Consider the following 26,234-nt stretch of genomic DNA (forward strand, 5'->3'; position numbering starts at 1 on the left):
CAGACAATCACAAACATCCATGCCCATAGCGGGATTCGAACTGCAGCCTTATAGTTGGAGAACAGATATGCTAACCACTCGCCCAATCAGGCCGGCAATTCTTTAATGTGCTGAATAATTTTTACCTTTTTCAGAAAAGGTAAACTTTAATGTTTACCTTTAAACATTATCAGGTGTGAAAATGTGGGCAGAGACATATGGACACTGACAAAAATTATAATTTGGATTCAGAAAATCTCATCATAATCACTCTCTGCATATCCAACCAAGTTTAATTCTTATAGAAAGGCTTATATACATTGATTATACATGATTATTAATTAACTTAAACTTTAATATATATTTTCAATATTTCAGCAACGTCACGTTGCCATCTTCAAAGGAACTTAAAATAAAGACCCGTGCACGCAGGCACTACACACAGTAAATGAGGATGAAGCGAGGAAGCTATTGTTCCTCCTAAAAGTACTGATGGTGCCCCCTTGTGGCTATGTAAGTATTCTTGGCCATTGGGCTGAAGGTCTGCTGATGTAAGTCTCCCAAATTTGGGGCAGTCTCATGCAACCAAATTTGTTGAGGTCTGGCATGTTTCTCAGGGCTGAGGCTGATTCCATGAAAAGTCTTTCAAATTTGAATTGCTACGGTGTATTATTGTGGCTTTCTTCCACCGTATTCTGTGGCTTCTATCCAGAGCATGGTCCGCAAGACCAGAGTAGTTATACTGGTGAAAACGGATGTAATCCTTGTGTTCTGAAATTCTGATATTCGCTGTCATGCCTGTTTGGCCAAAGTAGGACAGCTTACAGCTGCAAAGAACCTGGCATACACCAGGTAGGTCTAGGGGAAGTGGTTGGTTTTTAGTGGAGCGGATAAGGGATACCAAATTTTCTATATGGTCTGTAACAAGAGGTCAAGTCATGATTTTTTAAGATTTTGGTAATTTTTTCCGAGGTGCCTCGGAAGGGAATGGTGATGGATCTAGAGAAACCCTTGCTGTGAAGGGGGGGAGGGTTGTGGTTTACTGGTTTCAATATTTTTGGATTTTTTTTTGAGGGGGGGGAGGGGATAGCCATTGGCTGAGAAAGTGTTGAGGATCTGATTTAATTTAGTGGTTAGGGCATTGTCATTAGAACAGATTAGTTTAGCCCTGTAGTATAGCGTCTTAATAACCCCATATTGTTATGAGGGAGGGGGATTTTTGGTGAATGTATCTGCCTGTATGGGTGGGTTTTCTATAAACTGAGAAAACCAAGGTTCCATCAGGCTGGCAGGTGACTAGTGTGTATAGGAAACGGAGGCTGTTGTTTTCCTCTTTTTCCAGGGTGAAATTGATTCTGGGGTGTTGGTTGTTTAAGTGTGTTAAGAAGGAGGACTGTATCAGAGCCATGTGGCCAAATAGCGAACACATCGTCGACGTAGCGAAGCCATATGGCTGGTTTCTGTGGGGCAGAGTTTAAGGCTTTCTCTTCAAAAGTCCCCATAAAGAAGTTGGCCAAGGGTGGGGAGAGTGGTGAACCCATGGCTGTCCCCTCTATTTGTTTGTAGAATTTTCCCTGCCAAACGAAATAGCCTGAGTTCATTGTGAACTGAAATAGGGCTCAGATATCGGGAGGAAATTTAGCTTGGATTAGCTCTAAGGTTTCCTTGAGTGGAACATTTGTGAATAAAGAGGAGACTTCAAAACTGACCATTATGTCAGTATGTTAGAGTGTAAGATTTTCTATGCTGGCTTTGAAGTGGGCTGAGTTTTTTTTATGCGTGTTGCCAGCATAGTGTGTGAGCGCTTTGGCCAAATGTTTAGCTTATTTGTATGTGGGGGAATCAATGCCATCCACTATGGAACATAATGGCACGTTTTCTTTATGTATTTTTGGGAGTCCATATATACGGGGGGTATAGAGTTAAATTGTTTTAATTCGTTAGTAACTTCTACAGGCCAAGAAGTGACCTTCTTAAGGAGCCTATGGAGTTTTCTGATTTGTGAGTTGGTGGGATTGTATTCAATAGGGAGGTAAGTAGCCCGATCTAATAATAGAGCATTAAGCTTACCTGTGTAGTCTGTTTGGTTGAATACTATGGTGGCATTTCCCTTATCTGCTTTGGTGATTACTATTTCTTTGTTTTTCTCCATTTCCTGCAGAGCTTTATATTCACTATTGGATATGTTGGTTTTTGGTGGTCTTGTTTTGGTGAGAACACAAGCTACATCCAGTCTAATATTGTTGGCAATTTGGTTTGGAAGGTGGCGGATCCCGCATTCAATCTGGATCATTATATCCTCGGCCGGTATTTTTCTGGGAGTAACGGCGAAGTTGTGGCCATGTGAAAGAGCGATGAGTGCTGCAGGCTTCAAAGTAACTGAGAAAGATCGACTCCAGTGTTGGTTGAAAGTTTTGGTTCGGAGGTTGAGTTCATTTTTAATTTCTCAAATTTCGTGATATATTGACCCCGTATTTTCTCAAATTCTTTATCTGCCACAGTGCACGAGACAACGTATAAAACTGACCAAAGCTCATGATTTAACGTGTTAGAAAGCTCTTCTTCAAGCATCCGAATAGCATGTTTGCATCAGCTGGGACAATGCGAGTCGAGGCAATTTGTTCCTCAGTATAGCCACCCTGGTCTTGCAGACCATTCTCTGGATACACGCCACAGAATACAAAGAAAGAAAGCCACAATGATACACCATAGCAAGTTCAAATTTGAAAGACTTTTTTGTGGAATCAGCCTCAGCCCTAAGAAACATGCCAAACCTCAAATTTGGTTGCATGAGACTGCCCCAAATTTGGAAGACTTACATCAGGAGACCTTCAGCCCAACGGCCAAGAATACTTGCATAGCCCGCTAGAGGGCCACCGTCAGGACTTTTAGGAGAAACATTTGCTTCCTCGCTTCGTTCTCGTTTACTGAGTGTAGTGCCTGCATGCATGGGTCTTTATTTTAAATGCCTTTGAAGACAGCAAAGTGACACTGCCGAAATATTGGAAATATATATCAAAGTTTAATTTATATTCTAGTGTATGTTGTGAAATCCTTAAGTTAATTAATAATCAACCAAATTTAAGCAAACCAAAAATTAGTACAATTATAAGCCGACCTACACACATGCAAATGAAAGAGAAGGGTATGCATGCAATCTAATCACGTGTATATAACACTTCATAATCCTGAATATTGATAATACATTTCACATAGCTTTAAAAATAACTTACCGTATTTACTTGAATATAACTCGCTGATTTTACTTTACGAAAAAAGAAATTGAAAAGTTTCGTGTATGCCTTGCACAGGAAAAGAAAAAAGTTTAAACATGTTTCAGGACTCGCTTCCTGTGGTTAACCACATGCCCTTCCCAGAAGCCAATAGTGACTGCAGATGCAAGTAAAAGCAGGTCATTTTATTGTATCATTGAATAAGGTACAGAGACATTTGCAGTCTGTGTAATACATTTCTCAACAAACAGTGCAATTAGAGACAACTGGGATAAAAATGGCACTAATGAATCACATATCCCCTTCCCACAGAAACTATGCTATTTAGACTCAAGCAAAACCATATGTTGCACTGGCAAACACAGTATCTAATTAAAAACTAGATGTGTGGGAGTCTGTTCCCCCCCCCAGCTCAAATGAAAGGCAGCAATAAAAATAAACGGAAAATGTTAAAATTCGTAAACGTGTTAAAACTAAGAAATATATAGTGAATACAATTTTATGGTAGTTTCAGATATTGAATTTGGTTTAAAAGAATTAGTATTTCTATTCAAAAATCGTTGGCTTGCTTTTATGTTTGAGTTGTGCGATCTTTTTTTAATACTGCACCAATCATATGCACATCTTCATAGTCTGCTCTATCTTTACTGGCCTAGTACCATAGCTGTCTGTTCATTAGTCATTCATGAAGGATTGTTCATTAAATATCTCAAGTCTTGTAAATTACTGGTAATTATTGCTTGAAATAATGGGAAAGAAGAAGATGGTGCTATTTGGGTAGGATGCACACAAGGAAACTGCTCTCTAGGCAGGAAATAGCAATCGTGGTGCGAGATATATGTGGTGATTTTCCGAAAAAACTGAAAACTTTAGTATCCAAAAATCCCCACATATATCTCGCACCATGATTTTCATCTTTAATTATGGGGAAAAAAGTGCGAGTAAATAAGGTATGTTTATGGCAATGTAAAGGAAATTTGATTTATATCTAATAAGTTAAACATATTAATTGACAATAAATATTTCCAATCCATATTTTAATGACTTACAATTTAATAAAATCCAAATATATACACACTTTAGAAAACAGATGCATTCTTTACGAAACATGAAAAGATATATCAAATGATGGTAACGGAGTCCCGCCACATTTGGCATCCTCACAAATGATGCAATAACTGAACTGGACAAAACTCGTACATCAGTATATCGCAGAGATAGATGGCTTGGAAATAAGATCTTTGTTTCTTATTATTACTAAAACAGTAGGTAGGGTTTGCTTCTTTATTGCAATTTTATTTAGTATTGCTGTACTTAATAAAATTGTATTATATTAAGTTAAAATATACAAGTCAGCAAAGATGTTTGAAATGTATTTATTTAATTATTTTTTAAGGTGAACCTTGGGTTGCATGCCGGAAAAAAGTCATTGCTGTGCCACCGACTTTTTTGGCCACATTTGGCATTCATGCCAAATGTGGCACAATACAATAAATATTTTTTCAACAGTTTCGATAACGACCCAAATGATATAAATGTACAACAGATTAAAAAAAAACTAATGATGAATCAGCCATTTTAGCATTTTTTAGGGTTAAAACAGAATCATGCTTGTTAATTTTTATAAACGCATCAAAAGGGTTAAGCAAAAACCCTAATAATAGGGAACCGCAGAAATATTATTATTACCAGGACCCTAAAACCCTGTCAATGGCCTTAGTTATATGCAAAATTTGAAGAAGGAAAAAAAAAGTTTTCGCAAACGTGTACTGACTGTGCGGCACCCACTGCTGAGATGCAGCTGGCATAGTAAGGCAATTGCTTTATTGGCTATTGCTTCGTGGCGGCTCCGTCTCAGAGCAGCAGCACCACACATTTGCAAAAACGTTTTTTTTTTTTTTTTTTTTAAATTTTGCATATAACTAAGGCCACCAACAGGTTTTGGGGTCCTGATAATAATAATATTTCTGCAGTTTCCTATTATATTATTAGGATATTTGCTTAACCCTTTTGATGCGTTTATAAAAATTAACAAGCATGATTCCATTTTTACCCTAAAGAATGCTAAAATGCCTTATTCATCATTAGTTTTTTTTTTAATCTGTTGCACATTTATATCATTTGGGTCATTATCGAAACTGTTGAAAAAATATTTATTGTTGAAAACTACAGCTACTCCTTTTCCCTAATCATTACTGCTTGAATGTAACATCTTGTATTTGTTGCTTAGAAAGTTCTCACCTGTTGTTGTTTTCTTTGTTTGGATAATACCTATTATGTCAATCAGGTAATTATCCAGTTCTTCTACTAGTGCCATTTCTTTTTCATTGATGCTTCTAATGTTGATGGTGCCAATTTTAAACTATGCATATGTTGAGCTGGATTTGTTCCAGTAGCTAATATTTCACTGTTTGTCCTAGTTACCTAATGAAAAAAATGGAAGACTTGTTTAGCCAGGTTATGTCCCAGTTGGCAAGAAATTCTACCATCTTGTACAGTTCTGCATTATGTTTTAAGCCAATAAGAATACAATATGATCAGCTAAATCGATTCTGAATTCAAATTCAATTCTCATTCATTTGTCCAGTTCAGTATCCAGGTAAATACCTAACAGGGTACACCATAAGAAAATATGAACAAGATTAAGAACTTTTATTGCAAAAAGACCATAAGATATAATGATAAAATATACAAAGAGCCAACAAGTTTCACTAGCCACTGTCTAGCATTTTCAAGGCTGTACTGGTGTGAAAACAAATGCATCGAGTTACATGTAAAACATACACTTTAGTAACTGCTAGGCCGTTACATTTGATAATTTGTGTTTGATGGCGTGCATGTGTTCGAATGCTTCAGTCAGAATCCGGTACGTGACCACGTGTTGTGTAGTTTTTTGCATATTGTAGTTCTGTTAAACTGACAGAAATTATGAGATTTTTCCACACGTGCATGGAATTTCATATACTCCAGGAAAGGTACCTCATCTTTGGGTGATCTTAAGATTTGTCTGATCATGGTAGTTGGTTTAAAAACCACTCTGATGTTATGAGCTTGTAACATTCTCAACAATTTTGTGGAAACTGAATTAATATATGGAATGACAGCTGTGGACACATATTGGGACACCGTAACACGTTGTTGGGGGGGGAGGTTGTCTTTAAAAAGCAATTTGTTTAAAATGTTAGAAGGATATCCATTCAGAGATAGAGTGTTAGCTATTAGTGACAGTTCTCTCTGTACATCTGCTTCTTTCGAAATAGCCCTTAAGGCTCTATTACGGAGCATATGAATGATGCTGTGTTTTTGTGATCTATGATGGTTAGACGAATAATGTAGATATCTACCTGTATCTGTGGGTTTCTTGTAAATGGACAGTTGGATATTGTTATCTTCTCTCCTCACGAGGATGTCAAGAAAACGTAGTTCTTTGTTCTTCTCCAGTTCCATAGTGAATTTGATCTTATTGTGTAGTGAGTTGATTTTATTAAGAAACACGAGAAGGTTTTCCATGGTATCCTTCCAGATGATGAACACGTCATCAACATATCTCCACCAAATCAACGGTTTTGGTGAAATGGTGGAAAGAATATCCTTTTCAAGTTTTTCCATAAAAAGGCCTGCATATGGTGGTGACAGGGGACTACCCATGGCAAGACCTTCTGATAGTCTGTATACTATGTTGTTTACTTTGAAGAAATTTGATTTCAGGCAATGATGAAACAACTGTGTGATGTCTTGTGGGAAGAGATCTTTAAGAATGTTGACCACCTCTACAATTCGTACATTAGTGAATAAGGACACTACATCAAGACTAGCCATAATGTCCGTTTCTGATATTTTGATACTCTTGATTTTTTCCACAATTGTTGAGAGTTTTTAATGTAGGTCTCTGTGTGTCTAATTGTTCCTTTCATTAAATTTGCCAGATGCTTTGCTGGTAAGTACGTAGGTGAGGATCTTCCATCAACTATTGGACGAAGAGGTACGTTTTCTTTGTGAATCTTGGGTGTCCTATAAAGGCGTGGAGTAATAGGATGTAAGGATTTAAGTTGTTTTTTTAGTTCATCTGACCAACCAATCATATTGCAGAAAAGAGTGTTAGTCTCCAGATGATTACTCATGATGGGATTTTTATCTAAGACTTGGTAAGTGGAACTGTCTGCTAGTAACAAGTTAATCTTATTAAAGTAATCTTTCAAGTTGAGAATAACTGTTGAATTTCCTTTATCGGCTTTGGTTATTATAATGTCTTTGTTGTTCCATAAATTGCAGATAGCTTTCTTATCATAAGGAGAAATATTAGAGAATTATTGGTGGTTTTGCTGAAGCAAGAATAATCGTACTATTGAACCTGATAGCATTTGCTGTAGCTCTGGAAAAGGAAAAATACCAACTGTCAATTTACAAGAAACCCACAGATACAGGTAGATATCTACATTATTCGTCTAACCATCATAGATCATAAAAACACAGCATCATTCATATGCTCTGTAATAGAGCCTTAAGGTCTATTTCGAAAGAAGCAGATGTACAGAGAGAACTGTCACTAATAGCTAACACTCTATCTCTGAATGGATACCCTTCTAACATTTTAAACAAATTGCTTTTTAAAGACAACACCCCCATGAGAGTAAAGCCAGCAGGACAGGGGATACTAACAGTTTTAGAAGGATAAATTATGGGAAAAGGATTGAAGCAAAAAACGAAGGACATGGCTTGAAGATATAAGATCATGGACAGGATCACATGGCTATGCAGAAACAAAAAGTAAAGCCACCAACAGAGAGAGAGAACTGGAAGGAAATGGTGCTGCACCCTCTCACTGAGGAAGCTACATGAAGAAGATGATGAGTAACTATATGAGTGCTTTTTTCTTTTTTTTTCTTGCAAGCTTCCTGCATTCTGTACTTAGAATACTTAGAAGAGAATTACTTCGACAGATTGTTCAAGGAGTTTTCTGAGGTCATTCGCTCAAAAGGTACACTAAATAGAAACCAAGGACTGATTCTTTTATGACTTTTCAAGTCATTAATTGTTATGTGTAACATTCATGATGTCTCCTATGCCAGCAATCACATACAGAGTTCACACAATGTAGAGATTGCATAATATGCCTAATGATACAAATGATTAAACTATCATTTCAGTGTTTTTTCATTTATAAAAATAACTGTTGGGAAACATTGAGTTTTGTGGGGTTTTTTTTGTTTTTTTTTGTTGTTGTCATTTGTGTTAAACATCTCCCTGAAGATGCTTTCAGCCATATGGACAATAAAATATGTCGGACAAATATCTTGTATTAATTTCATAGCCTGTAATGATCAATATATGCTGTGGTTTAACACGTTCATTACCAAGCTGAAAATTGGAATTTTGTGTGGTGGCCAAATTTTTTTTACTTGATAGCGACGTCCACGCGATAACACGTGATCGGCCGACCGGCGAGAACTCGCATCATGCGATATCGCGTGATTGGTAATGAACGTGGTTAGCCTGCACTGAAACCGCAGAAATGTTGGCTCCCACTGATGAGACCTCAATAAAGGTTGAAACCGGTCTGGGTAGTGGCCCTTTCCATAATACATAGCATTATACATGTCCAGAAGGACATGTACAGAGCACATTATGGGATACCAAGCCATTTGATGTGAAGTCATTACCCTCTATATACACTATCTACCAATAATTGTCCAGACACTTAGCAATTTATAAGTGATACCAGCAGACAAACTCTAATGTTAGGGAGGCTTTCCACCAATGGGCAGCAGACATCAGGGGGACTTTGTCTCTATTCCTCCATCAAAGCAACACTGAGTTCAGTGACAGATTGAGGAAGTGCTGCTCTGGACCTCAATTACTGCTCCAATTTGTCCCATAGGGTTAAGGTCAATGACTGTGCAGGCCAGGGCAGTCATTTAACACCCATCTCTTCATACTATTCCATAAGAGTTGCAGCTTTATGGCCCGGGGCATTGTCATCTTGATAGTAACACAGGTCCATTCCATAAAAACTCCACAGTGTAGGCAGCACCTAATTATCCAGAATATTGAGGTACTGAGCTCCCTTCATGGAACCACGGACAATGATCAGTGGTGCTACTCCAAACCAGTTGAATGCACCCCACATCATTACTCCACCAACAAACTTTACTGTGGATACAACACACTGTGGTAATACATGTTCACCAGGCTGCCTCCACCTTACCATCAGACTGGAAACAGGTGAACCTTGATTCATCGCTCCAGAGTACTGTTTTCTGCTGGTCAATTGTCTGGTTCACACACTCTTTGCGCCAGGCCAGAAGAGCCACCTTGTTCGTTGTTGTGATGTTCAACTTGTGTGCTGTTGTTGCTCTTCTGTTGAAACCCAATAAATGAAGTTCTTTTTGTACAGCATTAGTGCTTACCATGGTGTTACTGTCACTCTGGAATGCATCACGGATAGTTTGTGCCAATTGTAACTGGTCTTTGTGTGCTACCCGTTAACTTTTCACCTACTTAACTACAAACAATGCTAAAAAAAAACGTGCCAGTGAAGTGTGGCACAGATGATCCATGTCACACTTCACTGGCTCTCTGTGCTTCGACTGTTAATGCTATAATGGTTTCTCTCAGTTTTTTAATGGCAATTTGTATTTCACTTGTTTTCTTTAAGTTAATTCTCCCAAAGAACAACTTGTTCCTTTTCAGAGTTCTATATAATGTTTCTTATTTGTTAACAACAAACAACCCAATTCTTTTCGTACAAAACAAGATTAGTTATGGTTACATTAACTTTCCTTAAAAGGAAATTCTAGCATATATACAACAAGTCAATATTCAAATCTCTTACTAACTGTTTTGAGTAATTCAGCAATCATGAGAGGTTTAAAGATGCATTTGAAAATGCCTATTTAGATTAGTTACCAGATGAGAGAGAATGTTTAAAATGCACTTACTGTTTTTGTTTGTGGCCAGTTCTTCACAGTACTCATCTGACCGGCACATGTATTCTTCTCAAATATGGCTCGGGCATTTATGGTTCGCTGAGCTATAACATTATGTGCTTCCTGAAAATAAAAATAAAAAAAAGAATATATTACTAATTATATGAAGAATCAAAGGCTTCAATTCAGCGACATGAACTTATTTAAGTTAAGGGATATTACATCCTATATTGTTTCTTAGCCAAATAAGAAACTCAAAGAGTTTCATGCCAAATATAGAAACTATATAAAGTTCGGCGACTCCAAGCGTGAGCAAATACCTGGATAGTGCATCACCTGACCCATTTTGGTAGTGCAAACTGCGGCAACTCATAGTAAGGGTGGAGCAAGCTCCGATCACTAGTCTTGGTATTTACTCTTAATGTGAACTTAGCTCCTAGGAGCTATATTACTGTTCTACATTATGAGAGAAGGTCACTACCCAGACCAGTTTCAACCTTTATTGAGGTCTTATCAGTGAATAGGTAGACCTATTCACTGTTAATACCAAGTTTGTAGTGAACAGAACTTACATCCCTTGCCAAGAAGGTGTCCTAATAAATTACTAATTATATGAAGATCCAAAGGCTTCAATTCGGTGACATGAACTTATTTAAGTTAAGGGCTCCCTTAACTTAGTCAATATTAAAAGTCAATAAAAATTTTACTCAATATTAAAATTCAATAAAAATTTTAGTCAAAATAAAAAGTCAATATTACATATCTAACAAAGATAAAATCACGACATTTCAAAATACGAATCTAAATTTGATTGTTTATGCTTTTTTTCTCTTTCATTTAACAATTGCCTATACGGATTTATTGCATTTAACACTGCTCACTTAACAATAACACTTCTTCCTATATCAGGATCATTTTCACTGAAAAATTTTTAAAACGTTTTTCAATGTCATTCAAGTAACTTTTTAAATCTTTGGTTGCTAACACTTTTTCGGTAGGAACTTCTTTAATTTCGTCTTCATTTTCTTTGACTTCGTTGCTAACAAGTTTTTCTAAATCTTCCACTGAAAAAACATCATCTTCTCAATTTAATAATTTCTTACATCCTCATCTTTGATATTTTCGAAACCTATTGATTGAGCCATCTGGCTCAATCAAACGTCTTTGGCTGCTTTGAACCCAGCTGCTAATTTTTCTTCAATAGAAATGAAGCTTTTTGATGGTAGTAATTTCCAGAACAAACTGCTTTCGTCAACATTGAACACCAAATTTGGTGAAAAAATTTTACGTTCTGTTATTTCCTTTAGTTTTTCTATACTTATTTGCAGCTTCAACATCTGCACTTGCAGCTGCTCCTGATAATTTTACCCTATGAATTCTGGCCTGTTTTTTAAATTTCTCAAATTTCACAAGAAGCTGCAAAATTTTCTGCAATTTCTTCAGTTTGTGTTTAGATTTCAGGTGATTAAACAAAAATAATGCTTTTTCTTGAATCACCATTTGAGTTAAAGGCATATGACGTTACAACATATCACCTATCCACAAACTTAACATTTTCTTCAATTTTTTCTAAAATTGGACTCTTTAAGTGAGTTAAATTTTGCTGCTGTAACATCTGTACAATTCTGAGCAGACTGTTTTACTTTTTCTGATTGACTAAGTATCATTCTTAAAGTTGACTGCACCAATTCTAAAGAATGTGCCAACATTCTTTAGAATTGGTGCAGTCAACTTTAAGATAAAATTGGTGCGGATTTTCCTTAACCCCTTTCAACACGTTGTACGATATTTAATTTAGTTTCTAAAGAAATTGCTTTTCTTTTCCTTGTTTTGACATTTTAACTAAATTTATTGCAATGCACCATACTGAAACACATCCTATGAAGTGTAAGCAATTACTAAATTAAGCAGATGATGCGTGAAACTGTTAAAACAGACACACCCACAACTTGCAGGTACGTGACGAGTCACCGGCATTCGCCAATCGGATGATTGCTGGGCATTGACCTTAAAATTTTAATAATTTTATGTAAAATGGGGTTTGAAATTGCAGATTTTGTTATATCAAGGCTTTGTTACCAGAGGAAATGTTAACCAAGGTATGACTGTATAATGTATTTTGAAAAGCGCATGTTTAAATTATATTTAAGTTAAAACTGCAATAATGCAGTATTCTTCATAAACCTGATAATTTAACTGAAATAGTATATCGATAAAATATTTTAAAGACTTTAGAAGGAAATAGAATGACTATACAGGAATAAGTCAAGAATAATGAATTAACAATTGATAAACTGTAAAAGATCAAAAATATAAAGGTTAAGAAATATGTCGAGAAATAATTTAAAAAAACACCAAAAAAGGATAAATAAATAAGAATGACATCTCATACTTACGGTGTATGACTCATTTCGACATGGAATTATTTTCAGAATTATGAGGAGCACTTTCCTAAGGGATGAGAGATGAGATGTAAAGCGAAAAAGGTCTCAAAATGTACTAAAACAAGCTGCATCGAATCACTAGTTGTTTTTTATTGGTAGAAACTTGGGAGTAATTTTAATGATGTGGAACTTCCAATATTCCAAAATCACATAGGGGCAATGGATGTTTATAGTTGCTATTAGTTTTATGACTATGGTTTCTGAAATCTGTAACTTAATTTTGTTGTTTCGCTTTCTCAATCTGAAGGATAGGGTTTTGTTTGAATGTGTGGATTGCAATTTGTTTTAACATCATTAATAGATTTTTTTATTATTTTGGCATTTATTCTTGTTATTATTACTATTGCTTAGGTGATTAGGAATATGGACAACTGCAAAAGTGTTCTTGCAATGGTAACATCCATATAATCATTGAGCCTGTAGAGATTATGTTACGATCAGATTGGAAAAAGAATCTGCACACTATGTTGTGGTATTCAAATATTTCTTTGTATGTGTGTGAATTTATGTGTGTGAATTTAGGTTTAGTAAGGGTAACCATTTTGCAATTATTAGAAAAAACTAATCTGTAGTCAATGTTTAAAAATATAGTTAAAGCTTTATATATATATATATATATATATATATATATATATATATATATATATATTCTGAATATAGGGTAATTTAATTATTTTACACTAGTCTAAGATTGTGGTTTCTCACTGTGCAGGATATGGTTTTTAATTCCAATTTCTGTTTTATCATTAACAGATTTTTTTTTTTTTATGATATTGGCTTTTATTTTTGATTTTATTACTATTGCTTAGGGGATCAGAATAGGGATAAATCACATTAGTGTTTATCGTAAGGAAAGTTGATTATTATAATAAAATCACAGAAATCTTGACGGACCAAAACAAGTATCAAAAAATATCCAATGATCCCACTCCTGTCTCATGAGCATGTAGCGAAGTTACTAAAACTCATAATAGCTACATCAAAAAGTATGCTCAAAATCACAGATGATCTTTTTTTTTTCTCTATATCTCAAACTTAAAATGACATTCTAACATCTCCAGATGTAGCAGCACTGTAGACTGCTGTTTATGTCCTAGGGCACTGAACATCGTTTCTACAATGCTTTTAGAAGATACCTCTTTCAGCTTGTGCACTAAATACACTCTTACATATTTCTAATTCCTTTCCAAAATATTTATCTGCTTTAAAGCAATTTTAATTTTCCAAAATATTTTAAAATTGCATACATTGCATTCAGTTATCTTAGTTTCATAAAATAAGACAAAAGAAATGCAATACAAAAGAAACATTATTTAATAAATATAAAAAAGTACAAATAATTATTTACATTTATATACATGATACAAATCAAAAGAGATACACTTTCTCTCTCACGCTCAGTCATTAAATTTAATTTCAGGAATTTAAAAAAAAAAATCTTATAACAACAAAGGAAAAAAAACAAATTCTTTTGCTAATCCTATCCAGAATATGGCAACTTTAGCTTTCCAATAAAATCACTTCCCAAATAAGAATCATCTCACTCTGATTCAAAGTCAACATTCTTTCCAAATAAATAATTTTGTCTTACCTCAAGTAGGCTTCACTCTAAAAAATTATCAGAAAAATTAACCTGCTTCAGGAAGTTATTCATGGAGAGAAAACACTTACAGTAAACTGTTGGCTTTACAGTTCTCTAAACAATCCTTCATTATGAATACAGTTCTTTTCTTTGTCAAACAGTAAACATAGTGTTAGGATTAGGGACCATGAGATGGCAGACTTCTCAATCACCTGTTTTCACAAGATGCCATGAATAATTAGTCTTGGGCCGCTATCTCTGACTGGCTACTGGTGGAGATTAAACTGCCCCCTCAGTCTCTAAAAGTTTATCTATCTCTCCCTTCCATCTGATTCAGACAGGTTGGGTCTCCTCCTAATGAGGAGTCATGCCGAAATAATGCAGCAGGCGCGCCATTCCTCTGCTGCATCCCTATTGGAGGTATTCATGACTGTAGTCCATGTGTGTTCACAGGCCAGTTTGCCTGCTTGCGGATTTAAAAAAAAACAGATAAACTGGGGGGAGGGGCAACTACTACCTACACCCAAGACCGGCTAACTTGGCTATGGATGTAGATCCTTGAGCTCCTCAGGTCTCTGACAGGAATCGAACATAGGACACTCCTTCCCCAGGCATATGGTTGCGAAGCGCACAGCCACTAGGTTAACCGAGCAGATTCCAAAAGTCAGATAGGGCTAAAATGTCCTCGCCAACTCCCTATACAAGAATAAAACGCGTTAGCTGATTATTATTTTTTTTGGGGGGGGGGGTGTCTGAATATTAGTTTTCTTCTTGGCTTCAGTATTCTGTAATACACATTATCATGAAGAAATACTATTTAGAAGAAAACACAACTTTCTGCTTGATATACAACAAGTGTTCTGTCTTCCATTTTTTTCATCTGCTGACAGATCAAATACCATTATCAAATTTGCTATTTCCACATTTGGGCTACTACTGTTTATCCTTTTCAAACAAGAAAAACATTAGAAGCTTTCTAGATTTCAATCTTCTAGTGGTCATACACCATGTGAAAGAATAAATACTTCCAGATAAAACCTATAAGTCCCTGAAAAAATACATTACCATAACTGTTTCTTCACTCTAAACAGGAACCCATATTCTCCTTCAAATCTCCATAGCAACTCAATAAACAGTCTTTGATCAGTTTGCTGATGCTTCAATATATGCACATTCCAACATCAAACTCCAGTTAACTTCAATAGTAGGACGAAACGTGAAATAAGCTTTCAGGTAAGAAAGACGTTTTATTATACAGTTTCACTTTATTAAAATAAAATAATGATACTTTTTTTTTTATCTACCAGGCAAAATGTACCATAGATGTTGAACTTCAAAACTGTCATCTCCATGCATTGTCTCAGTCACCATTATGAAACACTGCCAAAGTTTATTGATACTTATAACTATATTTGATTATAAAGTCAGATAGTGTTTCAGTTAGAGACGTAACTATTCTGCCTCCAATTGGTGACAGTGATCATGTGGTTATCACTTGGGAAGTGACTAAGTTTATGAATGTTCCATTCAGAAAAGGATACATGCAGAACTATAAAGTAGGAAATTATGATCAACTGAGGAGTAAAGATAAAGATCCACACCTGCCTGATAGCTATCAACCCATCAGCTTAATCTCAAACTTAGGCAAAATTGTCAAAAAAATCATCCTCTCCAAACATCAAGCCTCAGTAAATGAGTTAAATATCCTTCCAAAGGAACAATTTGGCTTTAGACAACATCACAGTACTACTCAACAAATTCATAGGATAATTGAGTACATCACCACCAGCTACAATTGGCACCAGCACACTGGAGCAGTTTTTCTCGACATAGCGAAAGCTTTTGATGAGATATGGCACTTTGGATTACTACACAAACTCATCTCAGCAGGCATACCATCAAGAATCATCCACCTAATTAAATCTTACCTCCAGGACAGACCCATACAAGTCAAAATAAATGGTACAGTTTCCAGTCAGCGATGGATCTCTGCATGAGTTCCCCAAGGTTCCCTACTGGCACCGATCTTATTCTTGATATATATGGCAGACATCCCACACAACCCAATGTCAGCCATCTTAGCACTTTATGCGGATGATACAGCAGTACTTGCCAGATCTCTACAACCACATCTCATCACTAAAAAACTGCAAAAAAACCTATTAAAACTAGAACAATGGTTCTCCAAATGGAGATTATAAGTGAATCCCCAAAGAGTATAGCAATACTTTTCACCAGAAGATTGCCAACTCCCAAGGGGGGGGGGGGGATTTAGAAGAGTTATTGAAAGAATAACTCTTCTAAATCCAGATGGTGTGAGGGTTACAGATGCAGAAGAGGTTGTTCAGTTAATGAGTGCCCATTTTGTTAAAAGCTATCAACCTGGTAAAAGCAACATTGAGCTTACTGTTACCTCTTCACTAGATGAAGAAACGCGGGTGTGTGAGGCCGTGGTATTAGAGCTGTTGCACAAATTGAATAAGAATTCAGCAATAGGGACTGATGGAATATCAGCACACGTGCTAAAAGAGTGTTCAGCTGAACTGGCCATTCCTTTGACCAGGATGTTTAATATTAATCTCAGAACAGGGAAGATTCCACAGGAATGGAAGGAATGCATGGTAATTATTCCATTGCATAAGGGTGGTGCAAAGACCAATGTATCCAACTACTGACCGATTAGTATATCAGGAGTGGTAGTGAAGATTTTGGAAAAATTGGTTAGGACTGGCATTCAGAAATGGGTTGACAGTGAATCTCTACTTTGCAATGAACAACATGAGTTTGCTAAGGGGAGGTCATGTTTTAGCAACTTGCTCACATTCTATAACAATGCTACCACTGAACTAGACAAGGGGAATGGATACACCATGATACTTTTGTATTCTGCTAAGGCTTTTGACAGAATACAGTATGGAAGAATGTTCCATAAACTGGAGAATATGAGTTTGGATTATAAAATATTAGCGTGGATAAGAGGATGGCTAACTGACAGATATCAAAAAGTAGTATACGGGGGATGCGAGTCTGCACATTAATAATATTGGGAAGGTTTTCACAGGCGGCATGCAGCTATTTGATGATGATGCAAAGAAAGGTAGGGTAATCGAGAATGTTGCTGATATACTCTGCAGTCTTTGCAGAATGATTTGAATAGGCTGGAATTGTGGGCATTGGAAAATGGGTGTCAGTTCAATGTCATTAAATGTAAAGTCATTCACTTCGACATAATTAGATATCCAATGTCGTTTTATATTGGTGGGATTAGGCTAGAAGAAACTGATGAGGCTAGGGATCTTGGGGTGCTAATAGATAGGAAGTTGAAGTTATCTTTTGAATACAATTCAAAAGATAATTGCAATGCTGAAACGAACGTTCACATGTAAAGATAAGGATGTTATTTTGCCTCTTTACAAGGCCTTGATAAGACCTCACTTGGACTATTGTGCACAGGTCTGGTCTCCTGGTTTCTGTTGTGATTCTGATATATTGGAGAGAGTACAAAGGAGAATGTTAAAAATGATATCAGGATTGTAGAATACTGATTATGAAAGCAGATTGAGAATTTGTAGACTGCAGACACTAGCAAACAGGAGAAAGAGGGGTGATATGATTGAGACTTACAAACTTATGAAAGGGTCATACAGGATTTCAATTGATGAAATTTTTCAATTTATGGAGAGTGGGGGAAAGGATGAGAAGGCATCCTTGGAAGCTGAGGATGAAGGTCACTAAAAAGGGGGTGAGGACTAGATTTTTCTCTTATAGGGTGGTGTGTGATTGGAATGGGTTACCACTGGATGTGGTGAGTGCAAGCAATGCGAATGAATTCAAGAATAAGTATGATAGCTGGTGTGTGTGTGTGTGTGTGTGTTTGTGTTGTGTGTCTGTAGTATATGGCCTCCCTTGATGAGTCTCTGACTCCCTGGAGGTCTCTTTTAATAATAATAATAAAATAGCACTCTCCACTCATTCTACAAACCATGCAATACTCCGACATCCCAGGCCACAGAGATCATCTATGACCAGTGCCTTAAAATTTGATCTTCATACCATCCTCCAATGGTGCAAGGACAACCTTATCACATTCAGTGCCACAACACAGTCTTTCTTTTTTTCTCACAAAAGAGATCTCAGCTCATCTACTCTTACCCACAGTAGCACACAAATCACCAGACAAGATCAGATCTCTCTCTGCATAGACTAATGTTTACTTCCAATCTCTCTTGGCATAAACACATCACATCAATAGCCCCCCCCCCCCCATCCACCCTCACAATCCAAGAAACTAGGAATTCTTTCATTCAAAAGGCTATTTTTCATCCAACCAGCTCCTAACTATATTACCTTGATGGACCTGTGTTTCACTCAGGATTTTTCCATGAGTGCAGGTCGCAAAGATGCCTCCAACGATCTCGATCTTGAGCCTCTCTCTTCCCATAGATTTCACTAGTGGATCTTTCCATCTTGTAGGTGGTCTTCCTGCTTTTCTCTTTATTCTTAGTTGCCAGTTGAGTATTCTATATGTCCATCTGTTATCCCTGAGTCTGGCTATGTGACCTGCCCATCTCATCTTGCTTTCATATACAGCAGTTACCACATCTTTTATGCCTGATCTCTTTCTTAGTTCCATGTTTCTGTTACATTTTGCTGATGTGACAAATCCTGCGTTCTATTGCATACTTATTCTGAGAGTTTCTTCTTCTTTTCTTGTCATGTTCCATGGTTGTGATCCATATGTGAGTGATGGAAGTATGTCACTATCAAATAATTTTGCCTTCACAGAGATGTCAAGATTTGGATCAGTAAGTGTTTCTTTCAGTCTGTTGAATGATAGCCATGCAGTATAATAAATTTAGTTTAGTCCTTTATCCAAGTGCGAGCAAACAAAGTTTGCGTCTGAAAATATCTTCAGGACTGGGATAAGGTAGTACAATGCAGCTTTCTTTCTTTTGGCTAGTTCTTCAGATAAATCATTATTCATTTTTATTGTTTATCCTAAGTAATTGTAGGAGTCAACTTGTTCTATAGGGATGTTATCAATACATAGGTGACTGTTACTTGTGTCGATGTTTTTGATCCATTTTGTTTTTTCTAGATTCATTTCTAAGCCTATCTTACTGCTGTTTGTGTATATTTTTTCACCCATTTCTTCTAGGACTTTGGGGTTGTGGGATATCAGTACTAGATCATTGGCAAACATAAGGATTTTTAGTTTTTCACCATCTATGCTTATTCCTCCATTTAGGTCTATTTTGTTCAGAATGTATTCTAAAGTGCTGGTAAATAGATTTGGGGAGATCACATCGCCTTGACGAACCCCTCTCTTTATATATATATATTTATAGGTTGATCAAATAGGGTTATTTGTGTGGTCTGATTTTTGTTAATTTCTTTTATCATGTGGATCTAAGTAGGATCCACATTTATTTCCAGTAAGGAACTGATGACTGCAATGTGTTCTATGGTATCAAATGCTTTTTTAAAATCAATAAAGAGGAAACAGAGGGATTCGGTATTCTCTGCATTTTTCTGTTAGTTGTGAAATGACCTGGATATGATCTATTGGGGAGAAGCCTCTTCTGAATCCTGCCTGCTTTCTACTGGAGTTGTCTTCGAAAGTGGACAGATTGGACGATAGTTTTTTTATGTCTTCCTTGTTCCCTTTTTTGAATAGAAGTACGGTTTTTGAGGTCTTCCATTCCTCTGGAATCTTTCTTTCTTTAAAGTACCACATGAATCTGGCAGGCAATGCTTTGAAAATAACTGGTCCACCTTGTTGGATTTCTTCAGCCTTAAATTGATCAAGTCTTGAGGCTTTATCTTTACTCATTTTCTTAAGGGCATGTTCTATTTCTTCTGGAAGTACATCTGGTATTTTGCTTGGTTTTGGAATGATAGGGTCTGAAACTTGACACTTAGTTGCATAGAGATAATTATAAAAATTCTGCACAATTTCTTCTATCCTTTTTCTATTAGTATGTTTTTCTCCATTTTGATCCTGTAAAGCAGATGGAATCGACTGTTTAAAATTTAAGTCTTTCTCTATTTTTTTCAGGCTGGTTTTTGCCTGCACTGCTTCTCTTAGTTTTTCTATCCTGAAAGCTTTGTAGTCTTCTGGAATTCTTTTCCTTTGTAACTTATAGATAATTTTGTATTCTAGAAAATTTTCTTCAGATTTCTTCAGTTCTTTTCTCTTTTTCAGTAGTTCCATAGTTTGAGGTGAGAGTCATTCTCTTTTCTTTTGTTTTACAGGAATTTCAGATTTTTTCTTCATTTATGTAATAGTTCTTAATAGTCCATTCAATCTCTTCTATGTACTTCCTGAACTTGTGGTAGTCTGTTTGGGTTGTCTTTTGTGGTTTGATGTTGCCCCGATATGTTGTTCTTTTTTGTGGTCTATTCTTATAGTGGCTCTGAGGAGTCTGTGGTAAGAATCTATGTTTCACCTATTGTACAAAATGTTGGTACAATAGGTGAAACATATACCTATTGTACCAACATTTTGTACCAGTCTTTTACAGTCTGCTAAAATGTAGTCAATTTCATTTTTTGTCTCTCCATTTGGTGATTGCCAAGTCCATCTTCTTCCTGGGCATTTGTTGAAAAAAGTGTTCATGATAAAGAGTTGTTAAGCTGCAGCAACTTCAGCTAATCTCTCTCCTCTTCTATTTCTTTCTCCCAGGCCATGTGGTCCTATAAACGTTTCATTTTCTTTACCACATCCTAACTATATACAAATCCCAAATCTGCCCATGCTTAGAATGGGCATATTTAGAATGCTGCTCACATGTTTGGGGTGGTGCACCTAAAACTTTCCTTAAAATTCTTGATGCCGTCCAGTGATGAGCAATTAAGTTCACTGATGATCCCTCTCTTACATATTCACTTCAATCTCTATCTCACAGACTCAGCATTTCAGCAGTGTGTCTATTCTACAGGTACTTCCATGGCTACTACTCCAGTGAATTGGCAACTTTCATACTTTGTTTATCCTCGTCATCAATCCTGTTTTCCATGTCTTCTCTCCAAAATCAGTAATATATCCATACATGCCAGTCTGGTTGGCTGAGTGGTTAGCGTATTCACTCTCCAGCCAAAAGGCTGTAGGTGTGAATCCTGCCGTAAGCATGGATGTTTGTCATCGTCGGTGGAAATACTAGTGGTGGTGGTAGGCAGTAGATGGCATGGGTGTTGTTGTGGTTAGTTGTAGAGTAGGTGCCCTCCTTCAATGAGTCTTTGGACTCCCTGGAGGTGTTATGTAATAAAAATAATATTGTTCAGATTCTCTTGTTCCTTTTTTTTTTCCCAAGCTCTATTTCTTTGTTTGTTATACTCTGAACATTCTAAATCATAATTCTGATTTTTCTGCTTATTTGTTTTTGGTATTCACACTAGAATTTCCAATATTGTAATTATTCAAAATGTAAAAACTAAAAATACTGGAAGAAAACCAACCAATGCTATCAGTTGATGAAGTCATGAATTACTAATGTTTCTATTCTTACCTACATATAAGAATGCAAAAAGTATGTTGGTTGGTTTCACAAATGTCAAGGGAAAAAATTGCATAAAAACCTGAAAGCTTTTTTATTTTGCCACAAACTCATGCCCAGCAATCACTTTTTGTTATACTGTGAACATTCTAAATAATTCTGATTTTTCTCTTTGTTTTTGGTACTGATTATCCAATTCTTTATTCAAAGATTGACCGATTTCCCCTTTCAGTCATTTCCTACTGTAGGTGACTTTGTAGGCATTGCCCACAAAGTATTACTGGTGAGATTTTTACAGGGTAGTTCAGCATTTTTTCCCCAATCCCCCAATTTTATCTGGGCTCAGGACCAGCATCTGGCTGGGACATATTCATGACTGTAATGTTCACGGGGCTAGTTTGCCTGTTCTGGGGGATGAAAAACCTGAGTTTCCGGGTGAAAAAAACCCCCTACCTCTGTATGAGACTGGCTAACTAAACTTTAGTAAAAAAAGAGACCGGATAAAGTTTTCTCAAGTCCCTGACGGGAATCAAGCCCAGGTCTTTCCGACCAAAGGGCATCGTCTATACTGACTGAGCTATGGAGGCTCCCTTTATTCAAAGGGAGAGATATCCAATGAAATTTATTTTTGGATGTTTGAAAAAGGCAAATTTCCTCAATTGGAAATTACACTTTTTTTTTTTCTTTTAATTTGTATTTTAGTATATCATAAAAATGCTCTTATAATCTCACATTTTTAACATTTACATGATGACATATTGAAATATTATATTTTCTATACTGATTACTTGAGAATGCTTTCTATTAAATTTTTCATAAATAAGAGAGCTTTTAAATTTGGTATGTATAAATAATAACTGTATTTTTTAGCAAATTGGATAAGCTATTTAAAAAGTTGAAGGTAGTCTTTTGTGCAAAAAAAGAAAATCTTTAGGTTTCTAGAATGTTTCAGGATGAATTCCAGTCCATAAGGAATAACTAACAATTAACATGGTAAAACTATGAATTGTGACAGTTATCAAACAAATGAATACGATAAAAAAAAATAATAAGCTAACCTGACTCCGTTCTCTTCTCAAACTTTCACTTCGTGTTCTTCTTTCCTGTTCTTCTTTGGCGTCTTCCTGCAGTTGTTTTTCCTAAATGAAATTACTGTTAAGATTCTTCATATATGTGTGTGTGTGCATGCATGCACACACACATGCCCAATTTATTGTACTAAAGCATTCCCCATACAAGCAAGGATGCTTACTTATATGGTTGCATCACAATGAACTGGAGCAATCCCTGTTGCAAACGGTTCATTCCACCTTATCCTATGAATGCTAAAGTGACTAAGAAAGTTGATGCATGGTAAAAACATGCTCATGATCCTGGAACCGCCTGAGCTATTTGTGTCATGCAATGTGAAGCATTAGATTTTTAGAAGTAACTGTTTCCAGGTGGATAAAATGTATGCATTCCATTATGCTTACATTGGTTTGCAGCAATGTATAACATGTAGGCCATTACATGAAAGAGTATGTTTCAAGAGTATCTAAAGACCAAAGACAAGAAACATGTTCCCAAACCAGCTCACCACTAACCTCAATGCTGCAATCCAGCTAGGTAGGTCCACCGATTCATGCTACATTCACCATACATTATTATTATTATTATCTGAGACCTCCAGGGAGTCAAAGACTCATCGAGGGAAGCTGTAAATTACCCAACCCAGCTATCATACCTTCCCTTAAATTCATTTACACTAGATGCACTCACTACCCTAAGGGCAAATTATTCCACTCACTCACTGTTCTCTGAGAGAAAAACCTAGCTCATACCCCTTTCTTGACTGAGAACAACCTTAACTTCCATGGATGCCCTGTGTTCTCTCCCCGCCCTCCATATAACGAAAAATTTCATCATTTGAAATGCTATAGCACCCATTTAAAAGTTTATAGACCTCTATCATATCACCCCTCTTTCTCCTGTTAACCAGACTCTGTAATCCACATACTCTCAATCTGTCCTCATAATCTAAATCCTATAATCCAGATATAATCTTTATAACTCTTCTTTGCACCCTTTCCACAGCTTCTTTATCCCCTTGGAACCCGGGAGACCAAATCTGCGCACAGTAATCCTAGTGTGGTCTTATCAAAGCCTTATAAAAAGGCAAAATTACTTCCTTATCCTTACATGTCAAGGTTCGCTTTAGCATAGAAATTATCCTCTGAGTTGTATTTGCAACTTTTGTTATGTGACCTTTGAACTTTTAATTCTTATCTACCAATATACCAAGATCCTTTGCCTCTTCAGTTTCTTGTAGCATAACCCGCTAGTATAATATGCCGCTGGATCTCTAATCATGCCAAAGTGCATAACTTTATGCTTACTAACATTAAACTGATAGCCATTTTCGTTTGCCCAGATTTCCAGTCTATTCAAATCATTTTGTAATTGCTGAATATCAGTAGTATCCCTGATTGTCCTGCCTATCTTCACATCATCAGCAAACAATTGCAAATCTGATGATAGACCCTGCTTGAAGTCATTAATGTACAGATTGAACATTAATGGCTCAAGGACTGAACCCTGAGGTACACCACTAGTTACCTTAAGTCTTGCAGATTCACACCCACTGTATACCACTTTTTGATATCTGTCTGTTAACCATCCCCTGATCCAAGTCAATAGATTATGTTCCAATCCCATATTCTCCAGTTTACGCAACAGCCTCTCGTATAGTATCCTATCAAATGCCTTAGAAAAATCCGACATTATCATAGTGTATCCATTTCCTTTATCCAACGCGGCCGTAACATTGTTATAAAATATAACCAAATTGCTAAAACATGACCTTCCTTTAGTAAACCCATGCTGTTCCCTGCAGAGTATAGAATGATTGTCTACCCATTTCTGTATGCGAGTTTTTACTAACTTCTCTAAAATCTTCACTACTACACCAGAGATACTAATAAGTCAGTAGTTAGACACATCAGTTTTTGCACCACCCTTGTGCAATGGAACTATATTACATTCCTTCCATTCCTGTGGTATCAATCCTGAGCTGAGATTCAAGTTATACAAATGTGTGAAAGGCCTAGCCAATTCAGCTGAACATTCCTTTAACAAATGGGCAGATATTCCATCCCTCCCTATTGACCCATTCTTATCCAGGTTATGCAAAAGCTCTTCAACCTCATTTTCATGAACCTCTAGCTCTTCATCCAACATAGCAGTAGCACTGTGCACCATACTACATACACCTGGTTGATATATCTTAGCAAAGTAAGCACTCAATGACTGAACAATCTCCTTAGCTTCTGACACTCGTGTACCATCTGCATTCAATAAAGTTATTCTTCCACATTCATTCTTTCTTTTGCTTGCGGCATAATGATAAAATTCTTTTGGATTGCCTTTAGCTTGCATGGCCAATTTCTTTTCATACTCGGTTTTAGCTTTTCTCACAATACTCGTTACTTTTCTAGCCTGAGCTTTATATATTTCATAACTCCTCTCACTGTTATTCTTACGATACTCTTTCCACATCTTCTTCTTCTTGTGGATTTCTAGTTTAATAAGTCTGCACATCCATTTCACACCCAACCTATTTACTCTTCGAACACTAGGGATACATTCAGATACCACCTCATTCAAGCACTTTTTCAAATATTCCCATGCATTGCTGACATTTTTTCCATTCAGTAACTGATACCATGGGACCAAGGATAGTATTCTTCAAAGTCGATCGTAATATCCAGCTTTGTAGTTCAGCATGTAGCCTGTTTTAATCTGAGCTTCAATACAAGTAGATACTTCCAAAGAAAGAACAGCATGATCGCTGTCACCAATTGATGGTAAAATAGCTATATTCTTGACAGAGATCCCTTCTGACGCTATGAGCAAATCCACACTCTTTGACCTCGAGTTCCTTCTTTCACATGCTGCTTGAGAAAGTTATCCTGCAACAATTCAATAAATTCCTGTTCTTTCTGATCATGAGATTTCTCTTCTACCCAATCAATGTTTGGAAAATTAAAGTCAGCCATAATGATCATTCGCTTTGCAACCATAAGGCTAAACTGGTGATGCATTTCTTCATCCCCTACAACTGAGCTGCCAGGTCTGTAGCAACACCCCACCATATATTTCATTCTGTTAACCTCCACTTCACACCAAATAGACTCAAACTTATCGCTACATAGGACATTGTTACCATCATTGTTTTCTTGTATTTCTACCCTAACTGGACTTAAGTCATCTGATATCATTAGTAACAACATAATATTAAAACAAAAAAAGTTACAGACCTATTGCTTTATTGAGTTGCACCTATAAAATGTTAGAGCGCCTTCTGTATACCAGATTGTCCATACCATTTATGCAGCATGTCCCAATTGAGTAAGCTGGTTTTAGAGAAAAACGTGGTTGCTGTGATCAAGTGCTCACTTTAACATCATACATAGAAGCTGGATTTCAGAAGCAAGAAAAAACATCCGCTGTCTTCTTGGACCTAACAGCAGCCTATGATACAGTATGGCGTGAAGGTCTTATATACAAATTTCTTAGCATTGTCCCATGTAAAT

The 26,234-nt window shown here is 36.4% G+C and overlaps 1 protein-coding gene across 4 annotated transcripts in view; it reads right to left on the reverse strand.

Annotated features, from left to right (window-relative positions):
• The window catches only part of Abp1 (Actin binding protein 1), a 282,412-nt gene that overhangs the window by 56,455 nt on the left and 199,723 nt on the right, over positions 1-26,234 (reverse strand). For 3 of the 4 annotated variants that reach the window (XM_090391759.1, XM_090391756.1, XM_090391758.1), the window contains 2 exons: positions 22,719-22,799; positions 10,151-10,261 (listed from right to left, as the gene is read on the reverse strand). In XM_090391759.1, coding sequence (XP_090247885.1) covers positions 10,151-10,261; positions 22,719-22,799 — 192 coding nt within the window. The remainder of the gene's footprint in view (positions 1-10,150; positions 10,262-22,718; positions 22,800-26,234) is intronic. The other variant, XM_090391757.1, reaches the window with a different exon arrangement.

The sequence above is a fragment of the Typopeltis vanoorti genome, chromosome 4, assembly GCF_054136105.1.
Source record: "Typopeltis vanoorti isolate ZY-2024b chromosome 4, IOZ_Tvanoo_1.0, whole genome shotgun sequence".
NCBI lineage: Eukaryota > Metazoa > Arthropoda > Arachnida > Uropygi > Thelyphonidae > Typopeltis > Typopeltis vanoorti.